General features: G+C 42.5%; 1 protein-coding gene across 1 annotated transcript in view; it reads left to right on the forward strand.

Moving 5' to 3' along the window:
• The window catches only part of LOC128305549 (cyclin-dependent kinase 14), a 105442-nt gene that overhangs the window by 61855 nt on the left and 17468 nt on the right, over positions 1-26119 (forward strand). Inside the window, exons 3-4 of the mRNA XM_053043048.1 lie at positions 5143-5337; positions 20533-20729. Coding sequence (XP_052899008.1) covers positions 5143-5337; positions 20533-20729 — 392 coding nt within the window. The remainder of the gene's footprint in view (positions 1-5142; positions 5338-20532; positions 20730-26119) is intronic.

Consider the following 26119-nt stretch of genomic DNA (forward strand, 5'->3'; position numbering starts at 1 on the left):
CAGCATCCAACGCATCATTACCGGTAATAAGATGACTTTGGTCATGCTCGAACCGTAAACCGTAATTGTCATCTGATGACAACAACCATTAAACTTCATTGACAAACTTTCTCAACTTCGCCATAACGTCTCATTTTACATCACCTCACGTCGCGGGCTGGCGTCTGAACAATGTTTGCTAGTTATTGAATTTTCCGTCTGGAAAATTATTTCCCACTCGTAACGCGCTACAACGTCGTTGGTGCTGTAGGTGGTTGGGAACGGGATCGAATGAAGTCATGCAATAACGCTCGTCTTTCGTGACCCGTGGCTCGATGCTTTCGCATGCCACTAAGTGCTACCACTAACTTTCTTCTAAGTAGCATTACATCTCGGGAAACATGGTACCCCGTCGCAGTCGCTATGGGTTTGTAGATGCGGAAAAGATGGATCTTGCGCGCTAAGCCGGCAAACGGGCGAAAGAGTTGTTCGCCTAAACGTCCGTAATGATGACTCTTGATACCGTTCGCGTTCGCGCTTTTGCCCATTGGATGGGTGTATTGTTGCCACTTCACTGCCACGGGGTACGCAAACTTCCAAATCGTCAAACCGCAAAAGATCCGCTGGGTGGGAGCAACCATCGCCAGCAAGCGATTCCGAATGAGTGGTTAATTAAAATACAATCGTTTGACAGCAGTTTGTGAAGTTAATTTTCCACTTTTCAATTAAACATTTCACGCTGGTGAGGGTGCGCAGGGGCGTGGGAGCGAAGAGAGACATAATGGGCATTCCAACACAACGCCGAAAGTCTGCCAAAATGGACGAATATGACAAGTTTTCGCGAACAGGGAGAATGAACCGCGTACACGACCGTGTTGTTCGTGATTTATGAAGATGTTTGTGGCGTTGCCGAAGACATAATCACCCGTACTGTTTTATTCATTGTTTCCGTCAGTATTGCACGCGCAAGGAAATGATTTTCACCATCCATTTGGCTTTCGTCTGACGTTTCTGTCGGTACACGATAGCAGTGCGGCATTGGTATTTTGCTCGTTGTCAAGTTGGATCACGTTTCGGTCAGGAAACAAAGGAAACCAACTTTGCCTACGAGAGAGACCGGTCGTGCTCTGGTGGGAATGCTTATTGCAGTTTGGGCAGCAACCAGAAAATGTAATCGAACGGTTGGACCGCCGGCTATTTATGGTAAGGATTTGACTCCTAACACCAACCAGCCTCAATACGCCTCAAGCATCCGTACAAAATGAGATCCTAACGAAACACATCCAGTCGGTTATTCTCCCGAGTTTTCTGGATGTCATAATACGGGAACAAAAAAAAAAGCTGGATCCAATCCGGAAGGCATGCAGTGCCGAAATGAGAGTAATTTGTAGACCACCAATTACTTCCACCCAGTCGGAGGAGTCGATCACGTACCAGACAAAGCTGACCTAACAGTTCGATTGGCAGGCGGAGATATACTATTGCCCCGTGGCGCTTTGGGTCCGAGAGTTGGGTGGAATTACTTTTTCAAAAACTGAATTCATAAAACAACTGCTCGTCTCGATATCTCGATTAACGCTGTGCAGTAAGACGATAGAGCTGATTCAGATGCGATAGTTTATTTACAGTCTTTATGGTAGTCGGTTGTGAACAATGGAAATCTTATCAAACAACCAGAACCCTCCGAGTAACGAGCAAACACCGATGCTTAGAGTGCAGATTTAATGGACTCTGCTTGTCGAGAATGTTTTATTCACAATATTCCGCAATTAACAGAGGCACCGACTCTCGAAAACAACGCCATAACGAACATTCGGTCCCAGCAACTGGGGACGAAGTACAAAGTTCTAATAAAGTTTGTCATGGAAAGTTAAGACGAAAGTCCTCTTAACGAATAAACGATGCAAGAGAAATGCCACGTGCAATTTCTTCTCTGAAACGGGCGGGCTACTGGCGTTATCCTTGAATGGTTTAACTGGCTTTTGCAGGCTTGAGGGAGCGATAAGGATGAAAAGAAGCGAGTGTACAGACAACCATCGTAAAGAGAGCCTGGTCAAATTAGTACAGCTCCAAAGACATCAATGGAATCGGCAGTAATTTAATAGAAGATTTTCTTTGATTTTGATGTTCCCGTTCAGGGTGAGTGGGATCAATTCTTAAAGCATACAAATATACACACGTAAGGTTTGGGGCAAACTTTGGCAAGCACAACAATAGCTATAAACTAATCAACTGGCGAACCTTTGGAGCCTTGCCGAAAAGCACCGAAAAGCTATGGAATGGACATTTGAAAATTTGATTTTCCTGTTCCACATCGTCCCAAAATGATTAAAGCACGTATTGGTGGTGGCTTATCGAAGGGACAACATGAGTAGGACCGTGCAGAAGAAAGGATGGTGATGGATATTCCCCCTGTCTCTGTGAGCTGAGTGAAGCCAATCAGAGCAAATTTAGGTTTTAGTGTTGTTTCATTCGTTTAAATGCAACCAAATATTGGATTACGTTGCTTGGAGGAAATGCTTACTAATAACGTTTGTCTGTATAAAGTTTTCCCCGTGCTGCTGACCTTTTGCCGCGCATGAGAAGAGCCAAAGCAGTTGTGGTACTTTGTGGCCATAGATCTAGTATTTCCATCTGAATAAATTTAGCTGCTTACCATACGTTACCCAACTGCGCTGTCCATCCTCCGGCACGGGGTTTTCCCTTTTATGCAATTTTGCTGGTTGAAAGTGGCCATTTCACAGCAAGGCTGACGTTGTTTGCATAGGTCCTGTGTTGATTTCTGCAGCATCCTACACAGTCCCGATACTCGGCGCTCTAGGTCCGGTTTTGTTTACTCGTTTTTCGCTGTAATGGCCGATGTGGGATGTGTACACGCGTCCTATTTTTGTTGGTTCAGTACAGTTCAGCCCCATCCGGCCGGATTGATGGTATCGTCCACATCCGTTGCGATGCTTGTACGTCTCGGCTCTTCCGGGCTGGGTTTCTATGTCAAGGACCCAGTGAAGTGTTGAAAATGAACTGCATACAAACCAGAAACGACTGCGCCATTTAACACATTCGCACGAAAGGAGAGAGAGAAAGTTCATTACTTCGTTGCGCTTCGTGGGTCGGTGTATTGGAGGCTCCAGTAACCGGAGCAATCGTTAGCACCGGACACGGTTTCACTCGCACTCATAACGTGTTCTGCCCGTTGGTAGTGTAGTAATCGAGTCCTGTTCCGTGGCTTACCTAGCAGTGACAGCGAAATCCCACACCGTACCCAGCGTTCTAGTGAAGGTGGTGTAAATCCATTTAAATTTAAATTTTCATCATCCTAATACCGCCACGTCGACATCTGCCTGGATTATATCCCGGGCACATCCCGCAATGCACCCGGGACGACCGGTCGGTGTTCGATGACACTGCAAACTCTGCCTCTCTCTGGTTTGCTGGCTCTGCTAGGTCGGTTGTTGGCCAGTAATTGACCCAGTTTTTGGTTTCCGCTTGGTCACGCCCAGGACTGAACCCGAAACCGGCGCTACCACCTCGTCGTTGGGCCGATGCTCTACCCAACCCTCCCGTAGCTCGTTAGATAGATAACGGAGGACACACGGGGCATTACACCAACCCGTGAAATCCCTGATAGGCCAATTTGGCTCGATGCTGCCGTATCATGCTGTCATCTTCAGAACCACAGTGCGCCCGGAAACACCGGACCATGAGCCCCGTTTGCCATGAAAACGCGCGGTTCTCGATTGCCCCGTGGAGACGATTATTCATTCATGCAGTTTTCTTTCTTCCATACAACCTACCTGCAGGTTTTGTGGTGTGGGAGATGGCCCCAAGTCTTCCAGCTTTGGGAGCTTCTTGCCGTGTTCCGTTTTCCGTGTGTCCTCGTGGGCTTGTATTAAGCTTGATGTGACATTTTTTTTTACCTTCCACCCGTGGAAGCTACGTATAATAGACGTTGGTCGTTTCGTCACTGTTGAATGCAGGTGCGTTCAACTCGACCTCGCCAACGTTCAAGGACTTAGCAAGGTAGTTTGCAGCGTAAAAGGATCAAGGTAATAAAAGCAAAAGCGGTATCGTAAGGTCAAGTCTTTATATGTATAGCATAATAAAAGAGAATGTAATAGTTCATTAGTGCACAGAAAAACAGCATAATTTTTATTCACATTTCCACTATGTGTTGTAGTTCGTCTAACTTTTTCAATTACTTTGAGCAATTTTTGTCATCTTTTTAGTCAACTTTTTCTATTTATGTTAAACAATCAAGCGTTATAAACCTTAAAAATTCTAATTCATTTCGAGTTTCTAACTCATCGCTATTTTTGAAAGAATTATAGCAAACCAAGCGTGTTAACGAAAACGGACACTTCCATACAACCAAAAGGATGTGTTGGAAACATGGCGGCGTACGTTATTTTTGCACCACAGCGAGCAAAGGAAGTGTCATTAATCAACGTTCCTACCCGAGGCGTCACTCCGACGGTGGGTTGACAGAAAATCCATGCTTGCCGAAGACCGTGGCGCTCACGTTGATGAATGCTGATGAAGTCTTCCACGCGTGAAGTGAAAAGTGGTTCAACCTACCGGAAGAAGGAGAGAAAGCAACATTCAAACGGTGCAACAACAAAAAAAACGAGCGTGTTGGAGTCTTTGCTCGTTGCTGTGTGTCCTTGCAATGAAAATGTTGTTATTTTTTATAGTCCCAGTTAGTTCCGTTATATCGTGAATTATACCGCTGGTACTCTTGGTGACAATTATTTGTTTTTTTTCTCGCTATTTCGCTCTTTTGTGCTTCATAATCCGAAGTAGTTGCTAAATGGCTAATCGGAGGGTGCTTTTTGCAATGGTTCTTGCTATTATATGCAGATGCGCGTTATGCGGGTCTGCGTGCTACTACGTTGAGGGTACTTGGAAAGTTTTTTTTTTCGGTAACCGTTTGCCATTGTTTGTAGCACATATAATTGAGCCATAGGCGCTCGTTATTAAAAGCAGCACTCATGAGTTTAATTTAGGAAAGAGGGGTTAAACAATGGCTTCTATATTGTTTATTATGCTTTAATAATATAGTTTTTTTTGTAATTTATTTTGAATATTAAGTAATTATGTACTTATATACATAAATCCATCATGTTCCATGGTTTCATGTTTCTTATTTTTTCTTATTATTTTCAGCTATATCGCGCGAGGAAAGCGACGAATCCACGCAACAAAACAACCACCATCACCATCCGCATCATCACCATCATCACCACGGACATGGTCACAATCGTGGCGGTAAAGTGCCCTTCAACGGTTACACATCCGAGGAGTGCCTCGACCGACTGGAACCAAACGGCAACATCCCGGCCGATAAGTCTTACAGCAAACGTAAGTATCCAAATCGTGTTGTCTCGCGCAGGAAGAATGCACCACAAGCCGGCTTACCTGACTCGGCTCGTCCAACGTTCTGGAGGAAAAACAGATTTTCCAAACATTCAGAAATCTGCCAAAAAGAAAGGGAAATCGTGAAAAATCTTATTCGTGCACAGTGCTTTCGATTTCTGGTAGGAAAACTTGACACCACAGACAAAGAATTCTTCCTCCATTTTCACTTTAAAAATTTCAACAAATTTTTGAAGGATTTTCATCACCACAATCACACCCTCAGACAATCACCATCGATGTCTGCACTGGCAGGACAAACTTCCGCTGTTCGACGCTGATGATGGTGGGCCGGAAAAAATGGCCTGTCACACTAATCTGTTTTCCTGCTTAAACACACCGTTTTTGTTTGCGAAACCATTTTCGACCCGAAACACAAAAGCGAAAGCAGAGAACCGCCGTCCCGTCGGGTAAAAGTTTTCCCATACACCACTATTATCTTCGAACAGGTTTTAGTGAGTTGGGGAAGCGAATGCCTTGTAGGTGTGTTGCGTTACTGCGAGTAAATACATCGCTGACAGCAGCCAACCATGTTCGCGCCGCAAGAAGGTGACGATGCTCAGGAAGTGCTAATGGTTTTTCCAACTTTTTTTTTGGTATGTTACTGGTTAGCTTCTTTGAAATTCTGTCCAAAATTACTACGTCGAAGAAGGGCAGGCTTCTTCCAAACTTCATCACAGACACTCACACACACACACACACAGAACCCAAGGATTTGGAGTTTTCTTTTGGCTGGGTTGTGCTTTCGCTTTTGTTTCAGTTTCGTTGAAGCGAACAAATTACAATCACGATTACGAAACGAAACGAAACTCTTGGCTCGTACGCGCTAGATTCTTTGGGGGCTGTTTGATGATCCACCCCATTCGTCGAAGAGAATCAATGATAACACTTTGAAATAGCAATAACAATAATAAAAAGTGGTCACGTGTCTGTCTCTCCTACCGGAGACTAAACTTTATCACAAAAGAAACATGAAAAAATGTGGCCTGGGATGTAGTGCATCTATTTTTCGCAACATTATGTTGTAGTAAAGTGGTGGTATAATAAAAAGTATTTCATTGAGGATGCTTTTTTTCGTTCAAATCGTTCGGTAAAATATATTTTCTTAGTTGTACTGTATTATTTAAAATGCTTTTTTGACTATCGTTCATACACGTCAAGGCATATTGGCATATAATTGTATAAGTCACTCTTTGTATCGAGAACCCAAAGAAATGTTATGCATAAAGCTGTATATTATCCCCGTCATAATTTGGCTTTTCACATTCTCGCAGCCCAACAAAAGTCAACCATCGGAGTGATTTCGAGTTCTTTTTTTCGTTACGATATCGATACGAAGTGGATGGTTCGTATGCGACAATCACAATGGCTCGCAACGGGACTTGAATGGCTCCAGCCATCAGGATATTTTTATCCGAGCAAATAAATTTATGATTATGGCTCAAGTCGCATAACTTTATCGCAACACAGCGCCAACATACATAAACCGTAAACATGGCGAAAGCAACCCGAAGCTTCGTGTGCATGGCTGAGAATGTTCTAGGCATCCAGCAACATTGATACGGAGCCAAGAAATATGTGCAAAGTTCAGGTTTTGCGTCACCACGAAAGGGTGCCTGGAAAACAGTTGTCCTGGTCCAGAGCCACAACAACAACAACAGCAACAGCAAAGAGCACACCAATCCAGACGCCAAGGACGGCTAACTGAATCTAATGAAAGTGAATGGGTGACAATATTTCATCCTGCTACACACCGTCGCACAACCATTTGAGGACCTTGCGACCATTGTGTGCGCGAATGTCGCTAAAGGTTGTAAGTCACAACGATCCAGTAAATAACTGGCGTCTAGTTGTCCCGTCATTCATTTCCCGTCGTTGATATCGTAGTTGCGTTGTGCTTCTCATTGATTTTTTCTCTCCTTTTGCTTTTATCTGCTAAATGTCCCGCCAGGCAGACTAAAATATATTCTTAAATATTCAATTTATTTCGTTTGTATCTCCTTAAGAAGACGACAAAAAATATCCTTTCTTTGCCTATTCTTCATACGAAAGAATGTATGGGTAAAGCTCAAAATCTTAACCCTCGCTAATAATACAAAATACCTCGCTGAAAATAGATTTGTTGCATGTGTTTATTGTGCACCTTAATTAAAGATATTATGCTTTATTATCGCTTTCCCTAAGCGGCGCACCGCCTGGCCTTTGAGCGGCAACTAATCAATTTGCTTCAAACGACACCTTACGTGAGCGGAAACTTAACGCAACTACGCACCACCATCGTTAGGTCGCTAACTTTGGCGTCGTGAAGAATTATTTCCCAACCACCGGAAACGGACGGCGTTGCTACTGGGCAATAAACTTTCATTTCCAACCCAAGCGCGAAAGCCTTTCTCCCCGCAAATAGTAGGCCGCTCATTTTCCTGCTTGTGCGTGTGTAAACCGAACGACTTCGTTCGCGAAGGTTCTTTGCCTGAATGCTATGCATGTTTTTGGCACCTCGTTGTTTTCTTCGCCGTAGCGGTGTAACGTAAAGGAAGAGTGAAAAAAGAGCAGAATCTGCGTTGACTTTTTTTTCGTTGCGAGAGGAATTAATTAAACCCTGTTTATCAAGCCTACCAAGCTCAAACGTTATGTCACAACAAAGCACACAACACAACAAAGTCCTACTCCCTTTCTGTACAATTTACAACGCTTGAAGCAGTGTGGGAGCTTTTAAGGTCCCTAAAATGGGCAAGAACCCACACGAAAAAAAAACCTCTGTTAAATATCAATGTTCAGCTCCGTTCCATATCGCAATGAAGCAGTTGAAAAGTGTCGTTAACGTTTAATGGGTGACTGTTTGCGTAAAGTATTTAACGTTGGGCTATAATTTTGCGATCCAAATGTTCGATTTTTTGCTATGAATATAAAAAATCTATTTTTATTTCTGCCAACCGGAGGAACAATAAACGGTAAACTTTTTACTTCAAAAGTTGTTGCTACTTTTGTTATGATTTTGAGTATCTCTTAAAGTCATAACTACTGAAAAGATGTTATTTCTGCTGGTCGTGGTACTTGAGAATGTAAATAATTTTCGTGAAATGTAGATTACCGCCCCGGGTGAAGCTACACTAGTTCAGCGTTAAAAGGTCCTTTCTTTACCCTCCACCGTGATTGAAGTGCGCGGGAAACGTGCCGGCAACGGGGAGAAGGTCACCAGATTTACGGTGCGTCGTTTAGGTGGAATTTTATTTATGGTTGTTTTGAACAACTTTTCACACCGGGCGTCAGGTTGTGCAACGTTTTTCGCCCGTGCTTTCCTTTCAATGCTACCGGACACGGTTTATGCGAAGGCCTGTCACGCACATTCTCGAAGTCAAGCTTAACCGTTATAACGAACGGTTGCTTTGCTGGCACGCTTCAGACGCTCAACAAGTTAGTAAACGCACGGTTTAATGGTCCATTTTCCTGACCAAAAAACTGATCCTTTCTTAAGTCAGGCCGGTAAACTACCTACCTGCCTTTTACTGCCTCTGGCAGGGTAGGTTATCTTTTATCATTCAGCGCAACACGACGCTGGAACTGAAATCGCACTTTGATCAACCGCGTGACCACCGGTCGGAAAGATTTGGTTTTACACGCGGTTTGTGAAGTTTCTGGATGTCACGCTCGTAACGACTCAATTTTGCTTGCCGCTCAATGGTTTCTCGTTTCATTAATTTAAATTAATCACCTGGCGGTAGTTTGCCCGGTTTCCGAGTTCGTGTACGGTTGCCTTTCGAAAGCTCCCTCCACGAAAGCTAACGCGCCTGGATGAGTGCGAATGGAGGCGCCCGGTAGTTGGTTCGCAATCTAATTGCGAAGCACGTTAAGTGCTTTGTGTTCATTAATTTTGCATTCAATTCATTTCGTTCGGTCATGTTCGTTTGAAATGGTTTACTTTGGTGTATGGAAATTGGTTTATGAAAATTCACAGCTGCTGAATATTGTTTACCAAAGACTTACGAATATTTAAAATCAATTTTAATACATTTTCATCACAAAAAAACATAAAAGAAGCACAAATATCTTTGTATGTGATATCCAGCTTTCCACATGCTCGATCATTAATTTTAATTTTAAGCAAACACTCGAATCACCAAGAAGCCATTCCATTAGTGCAACATTTATTTTCGTTACCGATCGAACATTAAAACTAACGACCTCTTGCCACAGACGCGCGTGGTGCGAGGATGTCGGTGATATCGTTGTTGCTTGGCACTGTTATTGCTCGATGCCATTTTCAAATTAGAATTTGTATTACGATGTGTGTTTCTGTCTGGGTGGGGTTTTGGCCATCGCGCTGTGACTTTTACGTGAAAGTTTTATCATGCAATCGCTGGACGGGAAAAAGTTTTCCTGTTCTCCCCGAGCACGTACGTTCTGCTTTGATGCTTGGAATTTCTCGGAAAAAGCCAACTAGAAATGAGCCGTTCCCGGAGCATGTAAACACTAATCGCATCAACGGTTGTCTTTTCGTGGGTAGAAACAATTCCCACAGGGAATGGAAGTGGCGACCAAAAAAAAAGTTCATCTGATTTTCCACGTTTTTTTCCTGTTTTGCAGCGCTAAAAAGGCAGAAATGCTCACATATTCCACTTCGGTAGCGTCTCGTGCCAAAACTCGTTAAATAGACATTTTTCCTCGTTTGCTGAACAACTTCGACAAGAAAAAGGCCAAAAATCGAAAATAAAAACCATTGCCTGTTAAAATGTTCTAAATCGCTGGAGAAGAATGGTGTGGCGGGAGCAAAGCATCGTTGGTACTTCAAACAAGATTTCCAAAAACACGGACCACCCCACCAGCCACCTGTCCGCCATGGAGACAGTGGGAGCATAAAACCGGTCTAGACTGGTTTTATGTTGTGGAGTTCTCTTGAATTTCTGCACGCTTCGGCGAACCGTCGGTTCCATGCCTATGATAGTATCGTAATGCAATATTCTGCTTGCCCTGTAATGAAAATCAGAAGTTGTTTGTACCTTTCGCTGTCGCTTGATTAAAGTTTCTGCCGGGCGCCTTCAAGTGGGGACACGATGCCATTTTCATATTCGCTAGCATCTTGCTTCATCTTTAACCCTCCACTTGACGCTCTGTGAGCTGCGTACATCCAGCCGGTCGGCTGCAGGACACTTGACAGACTCTGTTGGTGACTGTGCCGTTTGGTCTTTACACACTTCAAAAGCACATCTCTGAAATATCATTTTCGGCCTCTGCTCCAGGAGAAAAGTTATTACCTAAGTACTAAGTAATCCCGCTCGGGAAGTGCTCGGGAAGCAAAAGTTGTCCCGTAGGACAACGTGAGCGCCCAGTTTAATATTGTAAGTTGGTGTTCAAGATGCTGGTGACAAAATCCAAACAGACACACCGGCAGGTTAAGTCTAAAGTCGGCTGTAGTTTGTTAAGTGTAGCTGGTGTGAAGTTTGTAAGCACAGCCAAACTTGGGGGGCTCCACTGTGAATACGTAAATTTATATGCATAGGAAACGGTTCGAAAGTTGGAGGTATTAAGTGCGCTGTGAACTCTGCAATAGTTACAGATGTTGGGCAGAAAGCGGGTGGCAGCACGTTTTTCGGCATCTGTGGAAATTTATTCTTACGGAATAATCCTGGAAAGTTCCCGAAGGCTTGCTGTTGCTTCTGTATTGTTTTGTTTTGTGTTTAATTATGCGAATTAAACATTGTACAGCTTCTGCTTAATGGAATGATAAATGGTTTATTTCAATTCATTGTGCATAAGGAACAAAGCAACAATGCTTCGCTTAAATTGCATGATGTATACGCAAAATATCTTCTCATTCACACCTATAATGTGTGACAACTTGTTACAATCTTTTAACAAGAACACACAAACAACGACGCGGCGTCGAGACTGTCCGCCTCCATCGGCTAAAATTCAACCAAGACATCAATTATTCATCGGATCAATCTTTATTAATACGCACTTTTTGACACGTGATTTGCGAAACGAACAAGACAGCACCGTGATTGGCTTTGGCACGTGATGCGGAACCTCTTTTGAATGGTGGTGGTGTCTTTAGGTAGGAGTTAACATTTCCCCCTAAATCAGTCTCACGTGCGGCTTTCTTTGTAGCAGATTGAGATTTTTTTTTCGCTCTCTACTGTACGACGATCTCTACCTTGAAGACGGCTGAAATGGGTGTACGGTGGCGGAAATGAAATCGAAAAATCGATTCGAAAACACAGCCCTTCGCTGAATCGATACGGTGTGTACCCTAGTGGGTACCCAACCCGTGTCCCTGGAGAGATACCGGACGCTTATGTTCGGGTTCTCCGCACGCGCCATTGACGTGGAGCGGGTGTGACTGATAGGTTCGGTTGTTCAAATTCAATTCCATTCCTAGAAGACAACAACAGTTCCTTAGGGTTTGGGCTGGTTTTGTAGTGGGGATTGTTTTTTTTTTCTCCGCTTTCTCATGCGCGAACTTCCATTTACCTGTACGCCTCCCCGGTAGACGAAGGAATCCTTCAGCCAATTCACTGAAGGAATGTTCTCTTCTCGGTTTGATTGGATGGGAAATATATTTCGGAACCGAAATGTTAAGGCGAGCACTCTATGGTTTTCCACTTTGGTAAACTTTCCCTGGGACAGTTCGGATGGGCTCCCACAGGAATCGATCACTCAATTGAATTGATTTCGGGCTTTGCGATGCATGCAACGCTGATTTAGGGTTGGGGAGATGTGTCCAACCACCGCGTGTTGCTTGTACGCGTGTGCATGTTTCTACATTAGTTGTACATAATCTAATCAGTGAAATGTTATCCGACCCAAACTGCAGCAATCAATAAAGATTCTGATTGGCGAACAGGGTTTGTTGGCAATTTTGAAGGGAAGTACAGCATGATCGATTGTTAACACAATATACGGATTTTATGAAATGGAAATCTTTTTAAAGATTAAATATTGTCACGATTTACGCTTGAATTCAACAGAGCATAAGATTTCGTTTATACCAACATTTTTAACGAAATCGATTAGTAAAGAGCAATATCTAGCGCAGTACACCACGATATCACCACAAGCTTTACGATGATGTCTTTATCGGCCAACCGAGACGTGACCATGGTTTACTGAATTATAACAACGTTCCACGGTTTCGTTATGGTTCGGAAATGGTGGCTTCCATCCCAATCATTATGCTACCACCCGACCATCAAGCGACTAGCAATTGTCTAGCACGAAAGTCTCCTGGGACCATCGTAACGATAGAATGTGCACATACTTATGAATTACTATAATATAAATTTTCATTCCTTTCAAATTATCCGATCTACACGGCGGAACACTCCTCGAAAAATACGCTCTTCGGCATTCGAGCAGCGTTCTGCTGTCAGCATCATTAAGATTGAAATGGATGATATCGAATCGCTGCCTGCACATTCTCGATTAAAAGAACGAACCCACAACGCTGGGGACACGACGTTGGAGGTCAACCTCGCCTTGACAGTTGCCACCCGGATGTCCATGGAGTCGTGTATGGATTTCAAAGCTATCGATTTTCAGGCTGGTAACGAGCGTCAAAACTCCACCGTAGACCAGCGGAAAATCTCTTTTGAGTGGTGATTTTCTCAATCATTTGTGCGACATTTTGACAAAATATATTACGACAGCTTTCTTCGAGCTACTGCGGCGTCGACAGCGTTGGTGAAAATGTTCATTCGATACGACTTTATGTTTACCATAATTTGTTATTGGCGTGTTTGGTTACACGTCCTTCGTCGATGGAGTCATGTTTTCCTTGCTGCGTAGATGTCTATGCAAATGAGAATATGTCCCGATTAATGCAATCGATTTTGGCATTGAGTTTTTGGTTTGGGTAGTTTCGCTTGAAAATGTTTATGTGAGTCGTCGTCAAATTTATTCACAACGCACGATAAAATGAGAATAGTTCAATTTTTTTGAAGAGCATAATTTCGATAATACATTAACAAATTGTTTTCATTGTATCTAAAATAAAACTACGAGAGCATAGTAAACCATTCCCTGTTACGTTCATCATCTTCATTAGTACAGTAAAATGAGTGTGTTTACCAACAGAACCCTATAAATTGACCCAATTTACGGTTGCAGAATGAAAGTGGAAGCCATTCTAACAAAATTGGCAAATAAAGTCAACAACTGGCGAACCGGTACCGGCAACAGAGTACAACTATGTTCACTTGAAAGTGGAAAAGTTTAATAAAAAACAATTTCGCTGCTGGAGAGACTAAAACCGTACGAATAAAAGCACCCGCTATGGTCACAATCGTACATCAAGCCACTTTACGAGTCTCGCAACGCTCTGGGACGACGGATGCATCCGTGGAAATTAAAACCGGCGCCGCACTATCCTTCGATGCGCCTTCGGGCGTGCGGCAGGATATCCGGCAAGCTGCAGTTGCAATGTTCGGAGATTGAAAAGTATCTGGAAGAAACGCAGACTGTTAAGGTCGCAGACTTTCTGTACTTAGAAATCTATATCATTTATTTTTCTATTGATATTTATGTGAGCACATTCGTATAAAATTTCTTAGGCTCTACATTCCCTTTTTTTGGTTGTCTCTTGTTTAAGTTATAAATGGTTTGATTGTTTTCGATCACAAGATCATTGAAATCCATCATACTCGACAGTTTGTTACATAATCCCATTTCCACAAACTTATCAATCGTTACATGGTTAAGTTGAACTCTCATCAGACGACAGTCGTATTCTTGACTATCTTTATGCTTATAAAACAACTCTTTTATTATCAACCTTCGTGGGCACACAAAAAATTAGAAAAAATACAAACCCTTTCGCAACGCGCACATTAAACCGTCCTGTGTACATTTGGTGTAGTTCCCACCATCTTTTTTGTTGTTGTTGTTAGCAATTCTTTGGGCAAAGAACACAAAACATCGGCAGTAGACGAGCACGCGCTCACTGGGGAAATGGTATGCCCAACGCGTGCACACTCCCGGATGCAATGACATCACTTTCCTTCTATCCATTGTGCAAAATTGCATTGTTACACGGTGCATTCGATGCGGCGACGACGAAAAGAAAAAAAAACAAAACCAACCGACAACGATCAGGAATCAGCGCGAGGCGGGCTCACGCTTCTTCTTCAACAGGAACAAGAAAAAAAAACGACTCATTGCAAGCCTGAGTCAGACACTTCCGTTCGTTCCACTTCCGGTCGTAGCGCTGGTATTGTGCGTGGGGCGGTTGATTTTTTTCTTCCTCCTCGTGGATGGCACGTTTTGGTGGGGGCGGCAAGCGGTCTCTCGGTACAATAAAATGTCACAACTTTATGCAGTGCGGTGAACGGAGCAGTTCGTTCGTTGCGTTTCGGTATAGCTTCGTTAGGTTTGCTTCAGAATGGGGTGTCGCCAGGCTCAACGAAAGGGTGTCTCGTTGTGCCGTTGGACGTAAGTTAAGCTCTGTTTAAATATGCACCACCATTGGCTTGGAGGGCAGTAGTGTTGTGCAAACGAGAAATAAAACAGAAAACACTCGTTGCTGTAAAGCGGAACAACTTGATGCGAAACTGTCGGGATAATAGGAACCCGGAAATGGCGTTAGTGACCTAATTTCTCGGTGGCAAGAATCCAGCCATGGGCTATTGCTGGTTTTTGTATCGTCGTACAGCACACCGATAGAGAGCCGGTGATGAATTTTCCATGTAAATTAGGTTCGCCACCCCTTCCCGAATAAAAAGCGCGGGTATAAAAAAGCTCCCAAAAATCATGTTAAAAAATTAAATAAATCATGACACAGTTAAATTCTCCGCTACAATGTTGGAGGGCTTTTTCGGGACTGGGAACATTGTTACCAGGCGGCTGAGCATTTGGTGTTCCCGGGATTCCAGAAACACATGTGGGTGAACGTCGTTAACTGGCAGCGGTTTCTGGTACACAGTACATTATATTTTACGTCGTTTTACTCATGGTTGGAACAGGCATTTTCTTCCATTTAGCCTCTCCGCAAAGGTGATGCGGGGGATGATGTGCGGGAGTCGCGCCATTTTCGGTAGTCCTGGATTCTTTCGGTAGTCGCGCACTCTCTCTCAGCCGGGTGAAACAATTTGTATGAATAAATCATACCCGTTATGCCCGTTATGAACCTTAAACTGCCAGTATTCTGTGCGGACAATGTGCAGCAGGCAGAAGCTCCACATCCCCCGGTCTGATGGAGTAGCGTTATTGAGTTTAAGAGGAACGTTTTATGTGTGTGTGTGTGTGGTGTTTTATTTTAATGAATGTGTAAGCTTTCCTGTACCTTTCAGTGAGGGCTTCACGTTGCTACAACTTTTTTATCGTTCAAATTTACCACTAAAAGAGAATGGTGTTGCAGCCGCGGGCTACCATTAGCTTGGTTTACAGGATTTTGCATAGAGCAAGAATAATGCAAGGGACTGATAAACGCTCAACACTGGAAGTTCTTTATGTGCCTTTTTGGGCAAAAGTTTGCCCTTTTTGTCTTTCATTTTCGTGAGGTAAGTTTTTCGTGGCCAGAGGGTGTGTGTGTATGAGTAAACCAATATCATCGAAAGCTTTCGCCAGTATGCAAGGTTTTTGCTTCATTTTTTACGGAAGTAATTTTGAGTCAACTGTTTTAAAGATATTGCAGATCTACGACTTATAACAAATCAATTAAAAAATATGTTTCTCAAACATTAGAGGCTCGTTTATGTGTTTTGGCAGGTGTTTGTAGGAAGTTGACACATGACGAGTCAACTCAAGGTGTTAAGCTACAGTAAATTGTGAACAGTGGAACATCCGATACACCCATAGCGCATTGTTTTTAGTGACCGGGTGTCAGGCTTCGTTCTTTGCTGAATAGAACAACCGTCCTGTTGTTGTACACCTCATCAAAGGTTGGCATTATAAAGCGACCCAGACACTGGAAAGAAAATGGCCCCCATTTTACGACGAGATTGGTGAAAATGGTTACCACTTTCATGACAATCGGGTTCGTTGCGGTTCCAGCACACTGAAATGTGTTACTTCCCGTGCAGCGAACGCCAACGATTCCTTACCCAGGAACAATATGGCCGTCGGAAATGGGGTCGAGTGTAGATGAATGTTTCTCGGTCGTTTGGCCCGTAGCAAAAGGCATGGGTGAGACTACTGCCATTCACCACTCTCATTGTCTGCATCATCTATCCGCTCAGCGGTCATTCGGAGCCGCGCTCCTTTCCGACATCATTGTCCCAGATGGTAGAAGATAAAATGGGAAAATAGCATTGACGGAGGCAACATCCCGAACCAGGCAAAAGGTTAGCAAGGAAATGGAGCTCTGGACTATCGATGAGGCGCGAAACGAACGCATTTGGCACCGAGTGGCACTGATGCCCGGCGGCCACTGAGAATGATGTGTGAAGATGATAGTCATCCCTTCCAGTGCGCATTTGAGGATGAACCGGACAAAAAAAGCCACCCGAAAAACCCATCCAAGGGGGTGTGGTGTTGAACGAACTCCGGCATAGAAAAACCACAGAACGGTTCAAATCGTCAAGCGGCCATGGACAATGTGTCTGTTCGGCTTTGTGATGCATGTGGTGGAAATGGAGATCCTTGTGGAGTGAAATCTCTCCTCCCCTGAGGGTATCCCATCCTGTACGAAGTGAAGGAAAAAAAGCCACCAGGAAGGAAAACAGAAACGGAAGGATCATTTTGTGAATGGTCATTATTTTTTACAATGCCGCAGCCAATGGGAAATGGCCTCCGCTATGCGGGACGAGGCCGTACCGTTTCCCGACCTTTACGATGAGCCGTTGCTGGGAAACGGTTGGCCAAAAGTGTCCGTCATCTGTGACCAAATGATCTGGTTCTCGTGTTGCTGTACGGTAGGGCCATCCGTTGTCGGCATTAAGGATCGTCGTACGGACGAGTTAATCGGGAATTGAAGAAGCAGCAGAAAGAAACGCAGACATAATGTTTTCCGACTCAATCCTTTCACGTCAAACCAAGAGGATGCAATTGTTTTGAAAGTTAGTTCCATAAAAAGTTAAAATAGACATAATGTTTTAAAATAAACATTAAGTGATAGAACTTTGAAATAAATACAAAAATACTTTTTTCGATGTTTAATTGTGAATAATGTCGTTTTGTAAGTTTGTTTATTGAATTTTAATTATAATAGTTAAATTAACATTTCGCAATTAGGTAAAGAGAGTTTAGGCAAAAGGTTTCTTTTGATTTCACCTCATGTGCTTTTCCTATTGCTATTTAAAAGCTATCTGAACATCGTTATGGGATTTGTTTTTAATGTGTATTTAATTTTAACGAGAAACACCTCCAAACACCCCATTACAACACACCAAGCCATTAAAAAAAGTCACCGTGGTAACATTTTGAATTCAGGCGTCTTTTCTTTCTGCCTGAAATAAAAATGATTCAAAACAGATCTGGAAAAAAGTCAGATTGGTTCACCCTCAAAACAGATGCTACTCGCTCTGACCGATGGATGTTTCTGACTTTACGATGAGTTTTCTTTAACCTGCAGCTAGAAATAAAGGAACTCATCCTGAAAAGAAAAAGATACGCGACAAGCAGGCAGACAACGATGCCCATTCAGTTTATTGGAACCATTTGAAGGCACCATTTGCACTCCACTTAGTACCGCGTGACACCTTTTATGTTTTGTCCCAATATTATGAGCTATTTAGTGTGTGTGTGTGTGTGTGTGTTTTTTGTTGCCTTTCGGAATTGCTAATTTTCCATCCCAAAAGTAAAATATGTCTGTTAAAAATGGTCATTCTACCTATAAACACCTCACGGCGAGGTAAATAGGTCATTTGAAACGTTTGGCTGGGCTGGCTTATGGCACGTCAACACGACAATGCTCCATTACATGCGCTTGGAAGAGGAAAAGTGTGGAAGGAAGGACAGAAGTGAGCACAAAATGGTCGACTTAAATGTGTGTGAATTAATTGTCATTTTTATTGCAGCCGTCGTTCTTCATTTCCGACTTTCCGAATCTCGCAAGCTGACGATATTTACTTTACCATTTTTGCTTCCTGTGAGATATTCATTTAATGGATTGGGCAGCTTATCTTTGAACATATCCATCGGAATGATGACCTTTCCAGCGATCAATTATCACTTAGTTGAAGTCTGTAAAATTTAATTTGTGCGCACTTTGTTCATTATTGACACTTACCACCATACTTCCGTATCCACATCGAGACCAAACGCTTAAAAGCAGCTCGATTTAATTATTTATCGTTTTAAAAATCGACCGGCAAGCAGGCCAACGTTCGCCAGGTTATCAAAAACCGAACGTTAGGTTCTTCCCTTGTATGGAAATTGTCTTCTATTTTCGATTCTGTTATCGATTGGACGACCCATTAAGAAGCTTACCTTCTTCTCTTTTTTTCTACGCTTAAAGAACCAACGTGCAGAATCGCAGTACCACCACGAGTCGCGGGAAGCATTAAAAATTAATCAATAATCCACGGTAATGGAAATTTATTGCGGATCGGTACACAAATAGAGCGCTTGGCCCGGGAACCCAGCGCCATTGGATCCGTAGTTCGCTATATTTGAAGCCAAATGGGCAGTGAAATTGATTTGTCGGAATGTGCTGGGTTGGAGAAATCTGTTTTTTTATTTCGGTTTGGTTTGCACAATATCATGACCAAAACCCGGTTGGTGGTTGGACGTCGGGCATGTTGGCTGGTCGCTCAGTATGTTTCCCATGTTTATGGTGATTTATGGGATTGCTGTTCGTTAGCGGTTTGATATTCAGTGGCTTAGATCACCGCTGCGTGTACGTGAAATGGTTGTGGTAGAGTTTCCCGGATGAAAACCCGATTTGTAGAATCCACTGACGGATCTCGGTCCGGGATTCGATTAATTTCACACTCAATTGAGAATCAGGTTTACCCACGGTCTGTGGGAATTGGGTATCTTGGTTCCATTTTTCTCTTTTTTAAATCGCTATCAAGAGTGTAAATCTCAATAGACATGAAAAGCAAACCGGTTCAATTTTTGAACAAAAAATTTATCAGGTCGTAAGTCAAAAATCTCTAGAAGCAATTAAAAATTCGGTTGTTTTTGCGCTTTCGTTTCCAGTGAATTTATTTCCATTTTTTTGGTGATGAATAATCCCTTCCAAGTAAAAGCTCTCGGCTTCGAAAGCTTGGTGCGTTGCCACTTGCCAACAGATTGTACCTTCCAGGATTCAATTTCTTCCATCATCACTACGAGCTATCATAATCCTGTATCGTTGCGAAGCGAATTTCCTTTTGCTACCCACCGGGGGGAAAAACCGGCAGAGGGAAAAATCACTTCCGGCAACGGTGCGAATTAAATTTAGCTCCCGTTACAATTTTCCCCGAAGCCAAGCCCCGTGATTGGTAACATAAATCCGATGGTGAGCGTAGTAAAATGCACTTGGCAACGTCTTTGCTGGTGCTGCTGCGGTACGAAAGCTTTCTTAGACTTGAACTTTTGTTGGTATGTGGAGCAGAAGTAGGAGGAAATGGGGGAAGGGTTTGAAGGAGGCAAATGTTGTTATAATCCAGTTCTTGAGATAACTCCAGAGCCTGTGGTGCCTCTATCGGGAACCATCGGTACCTTACAGCGTTGGTAGTTGATACTGCAAACAAATTAAGCTGAGTGAATTTTGAGCGAGGTTATAAGATAAATATTTGTCCTACCGGTTGGTTCGGGGTGCGTTGGGCTTAGAAATGGTGAAGTTGAAGAAATGGTTGAACGGGCGAATATACATGATACTGGCGTAGTTCGTAATGCAAATGCGTTTGGTTAGTGTGTTTCTTTGATGAACTAATGCCGTACCGTTGGGTTGCTATCGTTACCGGCATTCTCTATCGATAGCGTTTGAGTGACGTGCAACTTGTACATTCGAGTTTTCAGATTGTTTAACTGCGTATACTTTACAGCTCAACATCAGGAACCGTAGCTAGTGTGTAGTGATGAGTAAATAATACGGAGTGAAGTTTGTTTGTCGTTGTCGATGAAATCAGTTGCATGAAGTTCGAAATTGATGAAGAAGTAATCAAAACATCATAATTCAGTGAAAAGTTGGACTGTTCGCAAGTGTTTTCCCAACAGAATGTTAGTCCGATTCGGGTAGTTTAATAATGCTCATGATTTTCTTCGCTCCTTTTCTTTCAGATTGGAACAGAGTAAGCGATCACGAACGCGTCCATCGGCAGCTATCGGTATCGTCCGATAGCAAGCTGCTGGACGACGACATCCGGGAGGAAACACGTGTGATAATGCGACCTAAGAAGCCACCCCGGCCGAAATCCGAAGTGTTCTTGAACAAGCATGACCCGCACCCGAGAAGAAAACGGTTTAGTGCATTCGGGGTAAGTTAAATGTCATTGTCTTGACAAGCGTATCATTTAGGCACGTCAATCTATTTACGAATGTGCGCGGAACCCAAGGTGGCCCTGGGCAGTAGCTCGAAAAATACTGCAGATAGGCACTATTAATCACTCGCATTCAAAAAAGTAAACTTTCTGACGGTTGGTGTAGAATATGTTTTGAAACATGCCGTGTGTCTCACAAAGTGTTTGTGGGACTGTTTTAAAAAATGCATACCGTGTATGTGCCACGGAACACTTCCAAACAAAGTACAGGTCTCGACAGGATAAAATACTTTCATAGAGTCAACGCAAAACAAAACGTGGCAAACTTTCCCCGACACAACATCGTGTGAGCTTAATGTGCCTCACTGTCGAAACGCGTTCTCTGACAGTCTCGTTTTTTTTTTTGAAAAATTTATACACATACTTTCTGTTTTAAATCCTCTCCACACGTTCCGGTTTGAAAATGATGGCACGACAAATGACGACCTATTCGTCCAGGGAGAAAAGCCCTTCACCGTTCACCGTTATCCTTTCTATGCTAAAAAGAGCACTGACGATGAAAAATGTGGAAAAATCCCGTTTATTCATTTTGACGTTTTCTGGCCCCTTTCGTTCATTTGCATACGAAAGCAAACCCAAAGTTTGTCTGCAGTAGTAGATCCGTATTTTGTGACTGTCATTTTATTTTTTACGCTTTTGTTGGTTTTTCGTATTACTGGTCGCTGCATAGCTGATGATAGGGATTTTATAACCGACAGGCAAACAGTATAATGCTACTAGAGGTTGATAAAAATGGATGGTGCATTTGTGTGCTTTGTTTGGGTAGGGTGTAAGTCAAACACCTCTTCTCTATCTGTGGCATGCTGCTTTGCGTTGTGTTTGTTTTAAACTTTTAGAACAATTTGACTGTAGTGCAGCAGTTTTAGTTGTGTTGTTAGAAACTTTTTCTTTGTTGAAAATTTTTTCACATATTTATCGATTTTAATCAATCTTCTTTACATCTTCTAACGTGTAAAGTAAACACGCTGCACATAGTATAAAATTTACCGTATCAAGCACACAATTCATAACGATTGCTCTACTGGGGAAAAATCATCATAAACTATGAAGCAGTGTACGTTTTGTGTGAAGGAAAAGAAAACCGAAGAAAAAAAACATCAGCGCATCGGAACCGAAAATGGAAACGTGAAAGTAGTTATGCATGGGCACGAATCTTGTCTCATAAATGATGCATAACAAGCCCCTCCGAGGTAGTTTCGTTATCTGACTTTTAGTTTTTTTTTCTGTTTCTGACAAACTATCTTGATGTGTGGATTTATGTTAGTTTAGTTAAGATGAGAATTCTTGGCATTGGTTGAATCTTTGTTACAGAAGGAACATAAATTGTTATAAAACTTACTTACTTATATTTACTTACTATACTGGTTTGATAACAAATTTTCTAAATTATGTAATGAGATTGACAACTGTTCATTTTTTACTTTGGATACAGTTCAATCTCCGACAATTGTTGGAAGGTGTCAACCTATGGTTGATTGTGCGGAAGAAGGAAATGCATTCAGTAAGAGTGCTTAACTTCTTTACATTTACTTTGAGTGGTTAGGAAAGTTTTCCAGTTCGTTTACCATCTCTTTAAGAAAGTCTTTGTGGTATTTTCGTATCCGAACTTGCGGAAAGCGCGTTCTTTTCCGTTTGATCGTTTTTTTTCTTTTCGTTTTCACAACATCAATTCAAGCAACGAAGGAAGTTACTATTCCTTCCTTCATCGTTTGCTTGCAACTGTTTCCGGGTAGAAACACCACCACATAAAAAAGCAGGAAACATAAAAAAGCCAAAGTAAATGCAACCCAAACCGAACGTTAACAAAAGCGCGAGCATGGAAGAAAATAAGTTGCCTGGAGTAAAGTTTGCTTCACCGTCACCCGACGAGCATAAAGGGCTCTCTTAAAGAAGCGTTAGCGGTATGTGATTTTCATGAACACATTCGCTGGCTCTTGGGCGATGCTGGGAAAGCATGGGCAACCTTTCACAAACGGTTCAAACGTAAGACTAGACCGCCCCGCCGCTGCTCGAGTCGACGAACCGGAATAAAAATCAACTGGCGTTGTGCAATCCTGCGGGATGTGATAGTGGGAAAAATATTTGAATATGCTCTGCAATCAGAATTTATCTTCGGAAAGGGAAAAATTGAATTTCATTGCTCACCAAAATACTTTTGTGTTTGTGTGTGTGTGTATGTGTGGAGAGTAAAACCTGGTGCTGAATACTTTTTGATAACAAACCAGAGAAGAGTAGGAAAAGTTTGCGGAGAGGAATTGATTGCAAAGCTGCTTTCAATTTGAATGACGAATAAAGTGGTGAACTGAATGCGAATATTTTGCTGTTAGTCATTGGTGTCAGCATTTTTTTCTTACTTGTTTTCGAAATACATTCTTGTAAAAGTTAAATCTCATGGAGACGCCTGGTGTTTCGTTAAATAATAAATTGATAACTGCAGTATGTATTTAATTATGCATGAGCTAAAATAGTATTCGTTTGTTTAAAGCATTATTTTATGTAAATTCGCGTATTAGTGTCATTATTTTCTCCAGAGGCTACATAATTCTCTCCCTGCTCACGAGGCATCACCCACAATTAGAGGACTCCATAAACCTCACACGAGTCTCTTGACAATCGATGGTGTCGGGGTGGAAATATTTGGTAAGCGACAAAGCGAAAGTTTTGCTCACCTGGGGAAATATTTGAAGAACCTTACCATGTGTGCGAGTGAGCGCACAACCGCATAGCGACTTGCCCTTACTCTTGTCAAAACAGATCCTTTGAATAATGTTAATAGCAGCAGCGATGGTTATACTCATTTTATGCATAATTTTATGCGCTTCATGGGTTGTAGATAGCTTTGGTCTGTAATAATAATAATAACGATAAAAGTGGAAACAGGCGTTCAAAATTTGCCGCAGGAGTTTTCGGTACGCCACCCACAAAGGGGGCAAAGGGGCGCCCAGGGGAGAAAACCGCATCATTTTCAATCAAATCCACTCTACCATGGCAGTCCTGCCTTTCTTCCGAGCACATGTTGTTTCTCGGTACGACAGGAGCTCGTGACCTATTTCATGGCGGCCCTTAAGTGGACGATTTATCCATGCACACGCATACGAACGTACTTCACCAGCACCCAGAAGTCACACTTCAAGCTCGACTGATCTTAACGACCTTAGCGAGTCCTTTCGGGGGTTTTGCGGTTTCCGGCAACGGTTTGCCTTTCCAGTTTGGTCGGAGTCGGTGTTGGATCGGAGGGCCCGGCCTGCTGGTGATGCGTGGTGGAAATTAAATTTCACTTCCGCGTACTGATGATGATGAAACAAACTTTCTCGTCGCTTGCGTGCCGCTCATCGTACAGAAATCAAATTGCTAATCTCAGCTGTCGCTGGTGACGTTTCTCCCCTAAATGTGGAGAACGCTCTTGTTCTGAACATTTTCGTGTGTTGGCGGTCATGTGTTATTAAAACGATATGGAACACACGTTTTTCCGAACCATGCACCTGAACACCTCTGAATGGAGATTCCCATACCGATCAAGCTTTAAGTGGTGATCTTTTAATATGAAATTCATTTGGAAAAAAACTGTACGGTGTATTATTTTCATTCTCACCAACTTAAGCAAGACCTTTTCCATGGGTTGTTCGTTTGGATGTATTTGTGGCCGTGCTTCTGTGAAGCTGGTGTAGAAATTCATAACTTGTTTAGTGCATTTCAATTCCAATGAACGAAGAAAGAATAATATGTTCGTGACTAATTAATCCCAATGGATTATGATCCAAAAATATATTTGAGTATGACCCCACATTTTTTTATGTCTTTTGTTTTAATTTGTACCAACTGAGCATAATCACTGTTCCATGCGACATTATAACGAAATACGCATGAAAATAATTTCGTCATTGAAATTAATATGTCAATTATCCTTTCCACTATTACTCTGGTGTTCAAGATACCATTTGGTGGACCTCAAAATTATAACCATCCGTGCAAAAGCTCTTTTTTCGTTTTAAGGGAAACAGCATGAGAATGTAACAAAATTTATCCCAAAGCTCACCCCTCAGTTATGTGCAGAGCATTAGCATATTCATTACTGTTCCATTTTGTTGCTAATTTTAGCGTCCATTATTAGCACTCTTGCTTCCCGTTTCATCCTCCCGAGGGGAAAAACGAGCTGGAAATGGTTTTTGGTCCGGCAGTGTTACTTCTGTTGAAAAATGGAAATGCAAAAATTATTTTCCCGAAACGAAAGTCCGTGCTTGAGTCCCCGGAGGGATGTACTTCAATGTCCTGCTACGGTAAAACTCGAGACATCAACCATGGAAACACTTTACTCGTTTCGGTACTGTCCGGGCTGTGCTGTGCCTGTGATATGAAATGCAAAAACAGCTTGCTGAACTGAGTGTAATGTCATTTTGCATAACATAGGCAAGCGATTTTGAACAGAACAGTACAAGGAGCAGTAGTGTATTACAGGATAAGCATTTGTCAAGATTTCGATTGTGAATAGTCGATGGACTATGATAATGAATTGTTAAATTGAAAAAAGTATGAAAGTAATTGAAAATACTTTAAAATGAGATTTACATTATGGTGTTAGTGATTCTACTGCGATATTGCCAGTTATTTTCTTCACATGTTCCCGTAAAAAAGCTAACATAAAACGCCAATAGTTATTTTATATTCCAATGTCCACTCTGCGACAGGAATAAAATCATACCAAAAGCTCAATCTCCCTACGTGCAAACACCGTCCAAGTAGTGGGTAAAATTTACCGACCAAACATCATAACAGTAAACTGCTTTGCTTTCACTTCTCCAAAACTTGAAATACGTTAACATTTCTGGCTTATCCTGAGGCGTTAATATACGAACAAACAGAGCGACCACCGTCGACACGACGACAACCCGTTTTGTGCCAAAAGAATTGTGTCAACACATTTTGTCGTCGCCATCGTATTACGTCGTGTATGTACTCCTACGTATAAGTGGTGGTGTAACATAGTGGTCATTCACAGCAATGGAGAGCAGTTTCACTCCCCCCCTTTTTCGGCCAAAAAGGTTCACAGTGGTAATATATCTTGCCACAAAGATATTGCAACCAGGAGATCTCTATCTGTCCGTGACCGGCTCCCTGGTCGTGATCTTGCTCCTTCATGTGGCAGTAGCAGATTGCAACGGATGCAGTTTCGTTTTATACAGCAGCGTGCCACCTTCCGCTCACATGGAGGCCCTCAATGGTTCATTGTTAAAAGGATCCAATTTTGTTCCCACCCTGCTTCTTATGCTCGGTGCGGAAATGAAAACGTTTTCCAAGCTTTCTAACGCCCCCGAACTCTGATCCATCGA

Source organism: Anopheles moucheti, chromosome 3 (genome assembly GCF_943734755.1).
Source record: "Anopheles moucheti chromosome 3, idAnoMoucSN_F20_07, whole genome shotgun sequence".
In the NCBI taxonomy this organism is placed as follows: Eukaryota; Metazoa; Arthropoda; class Insecta; order Diptera; family Culicidae; genus Anopheles; species Anopheles moucheti.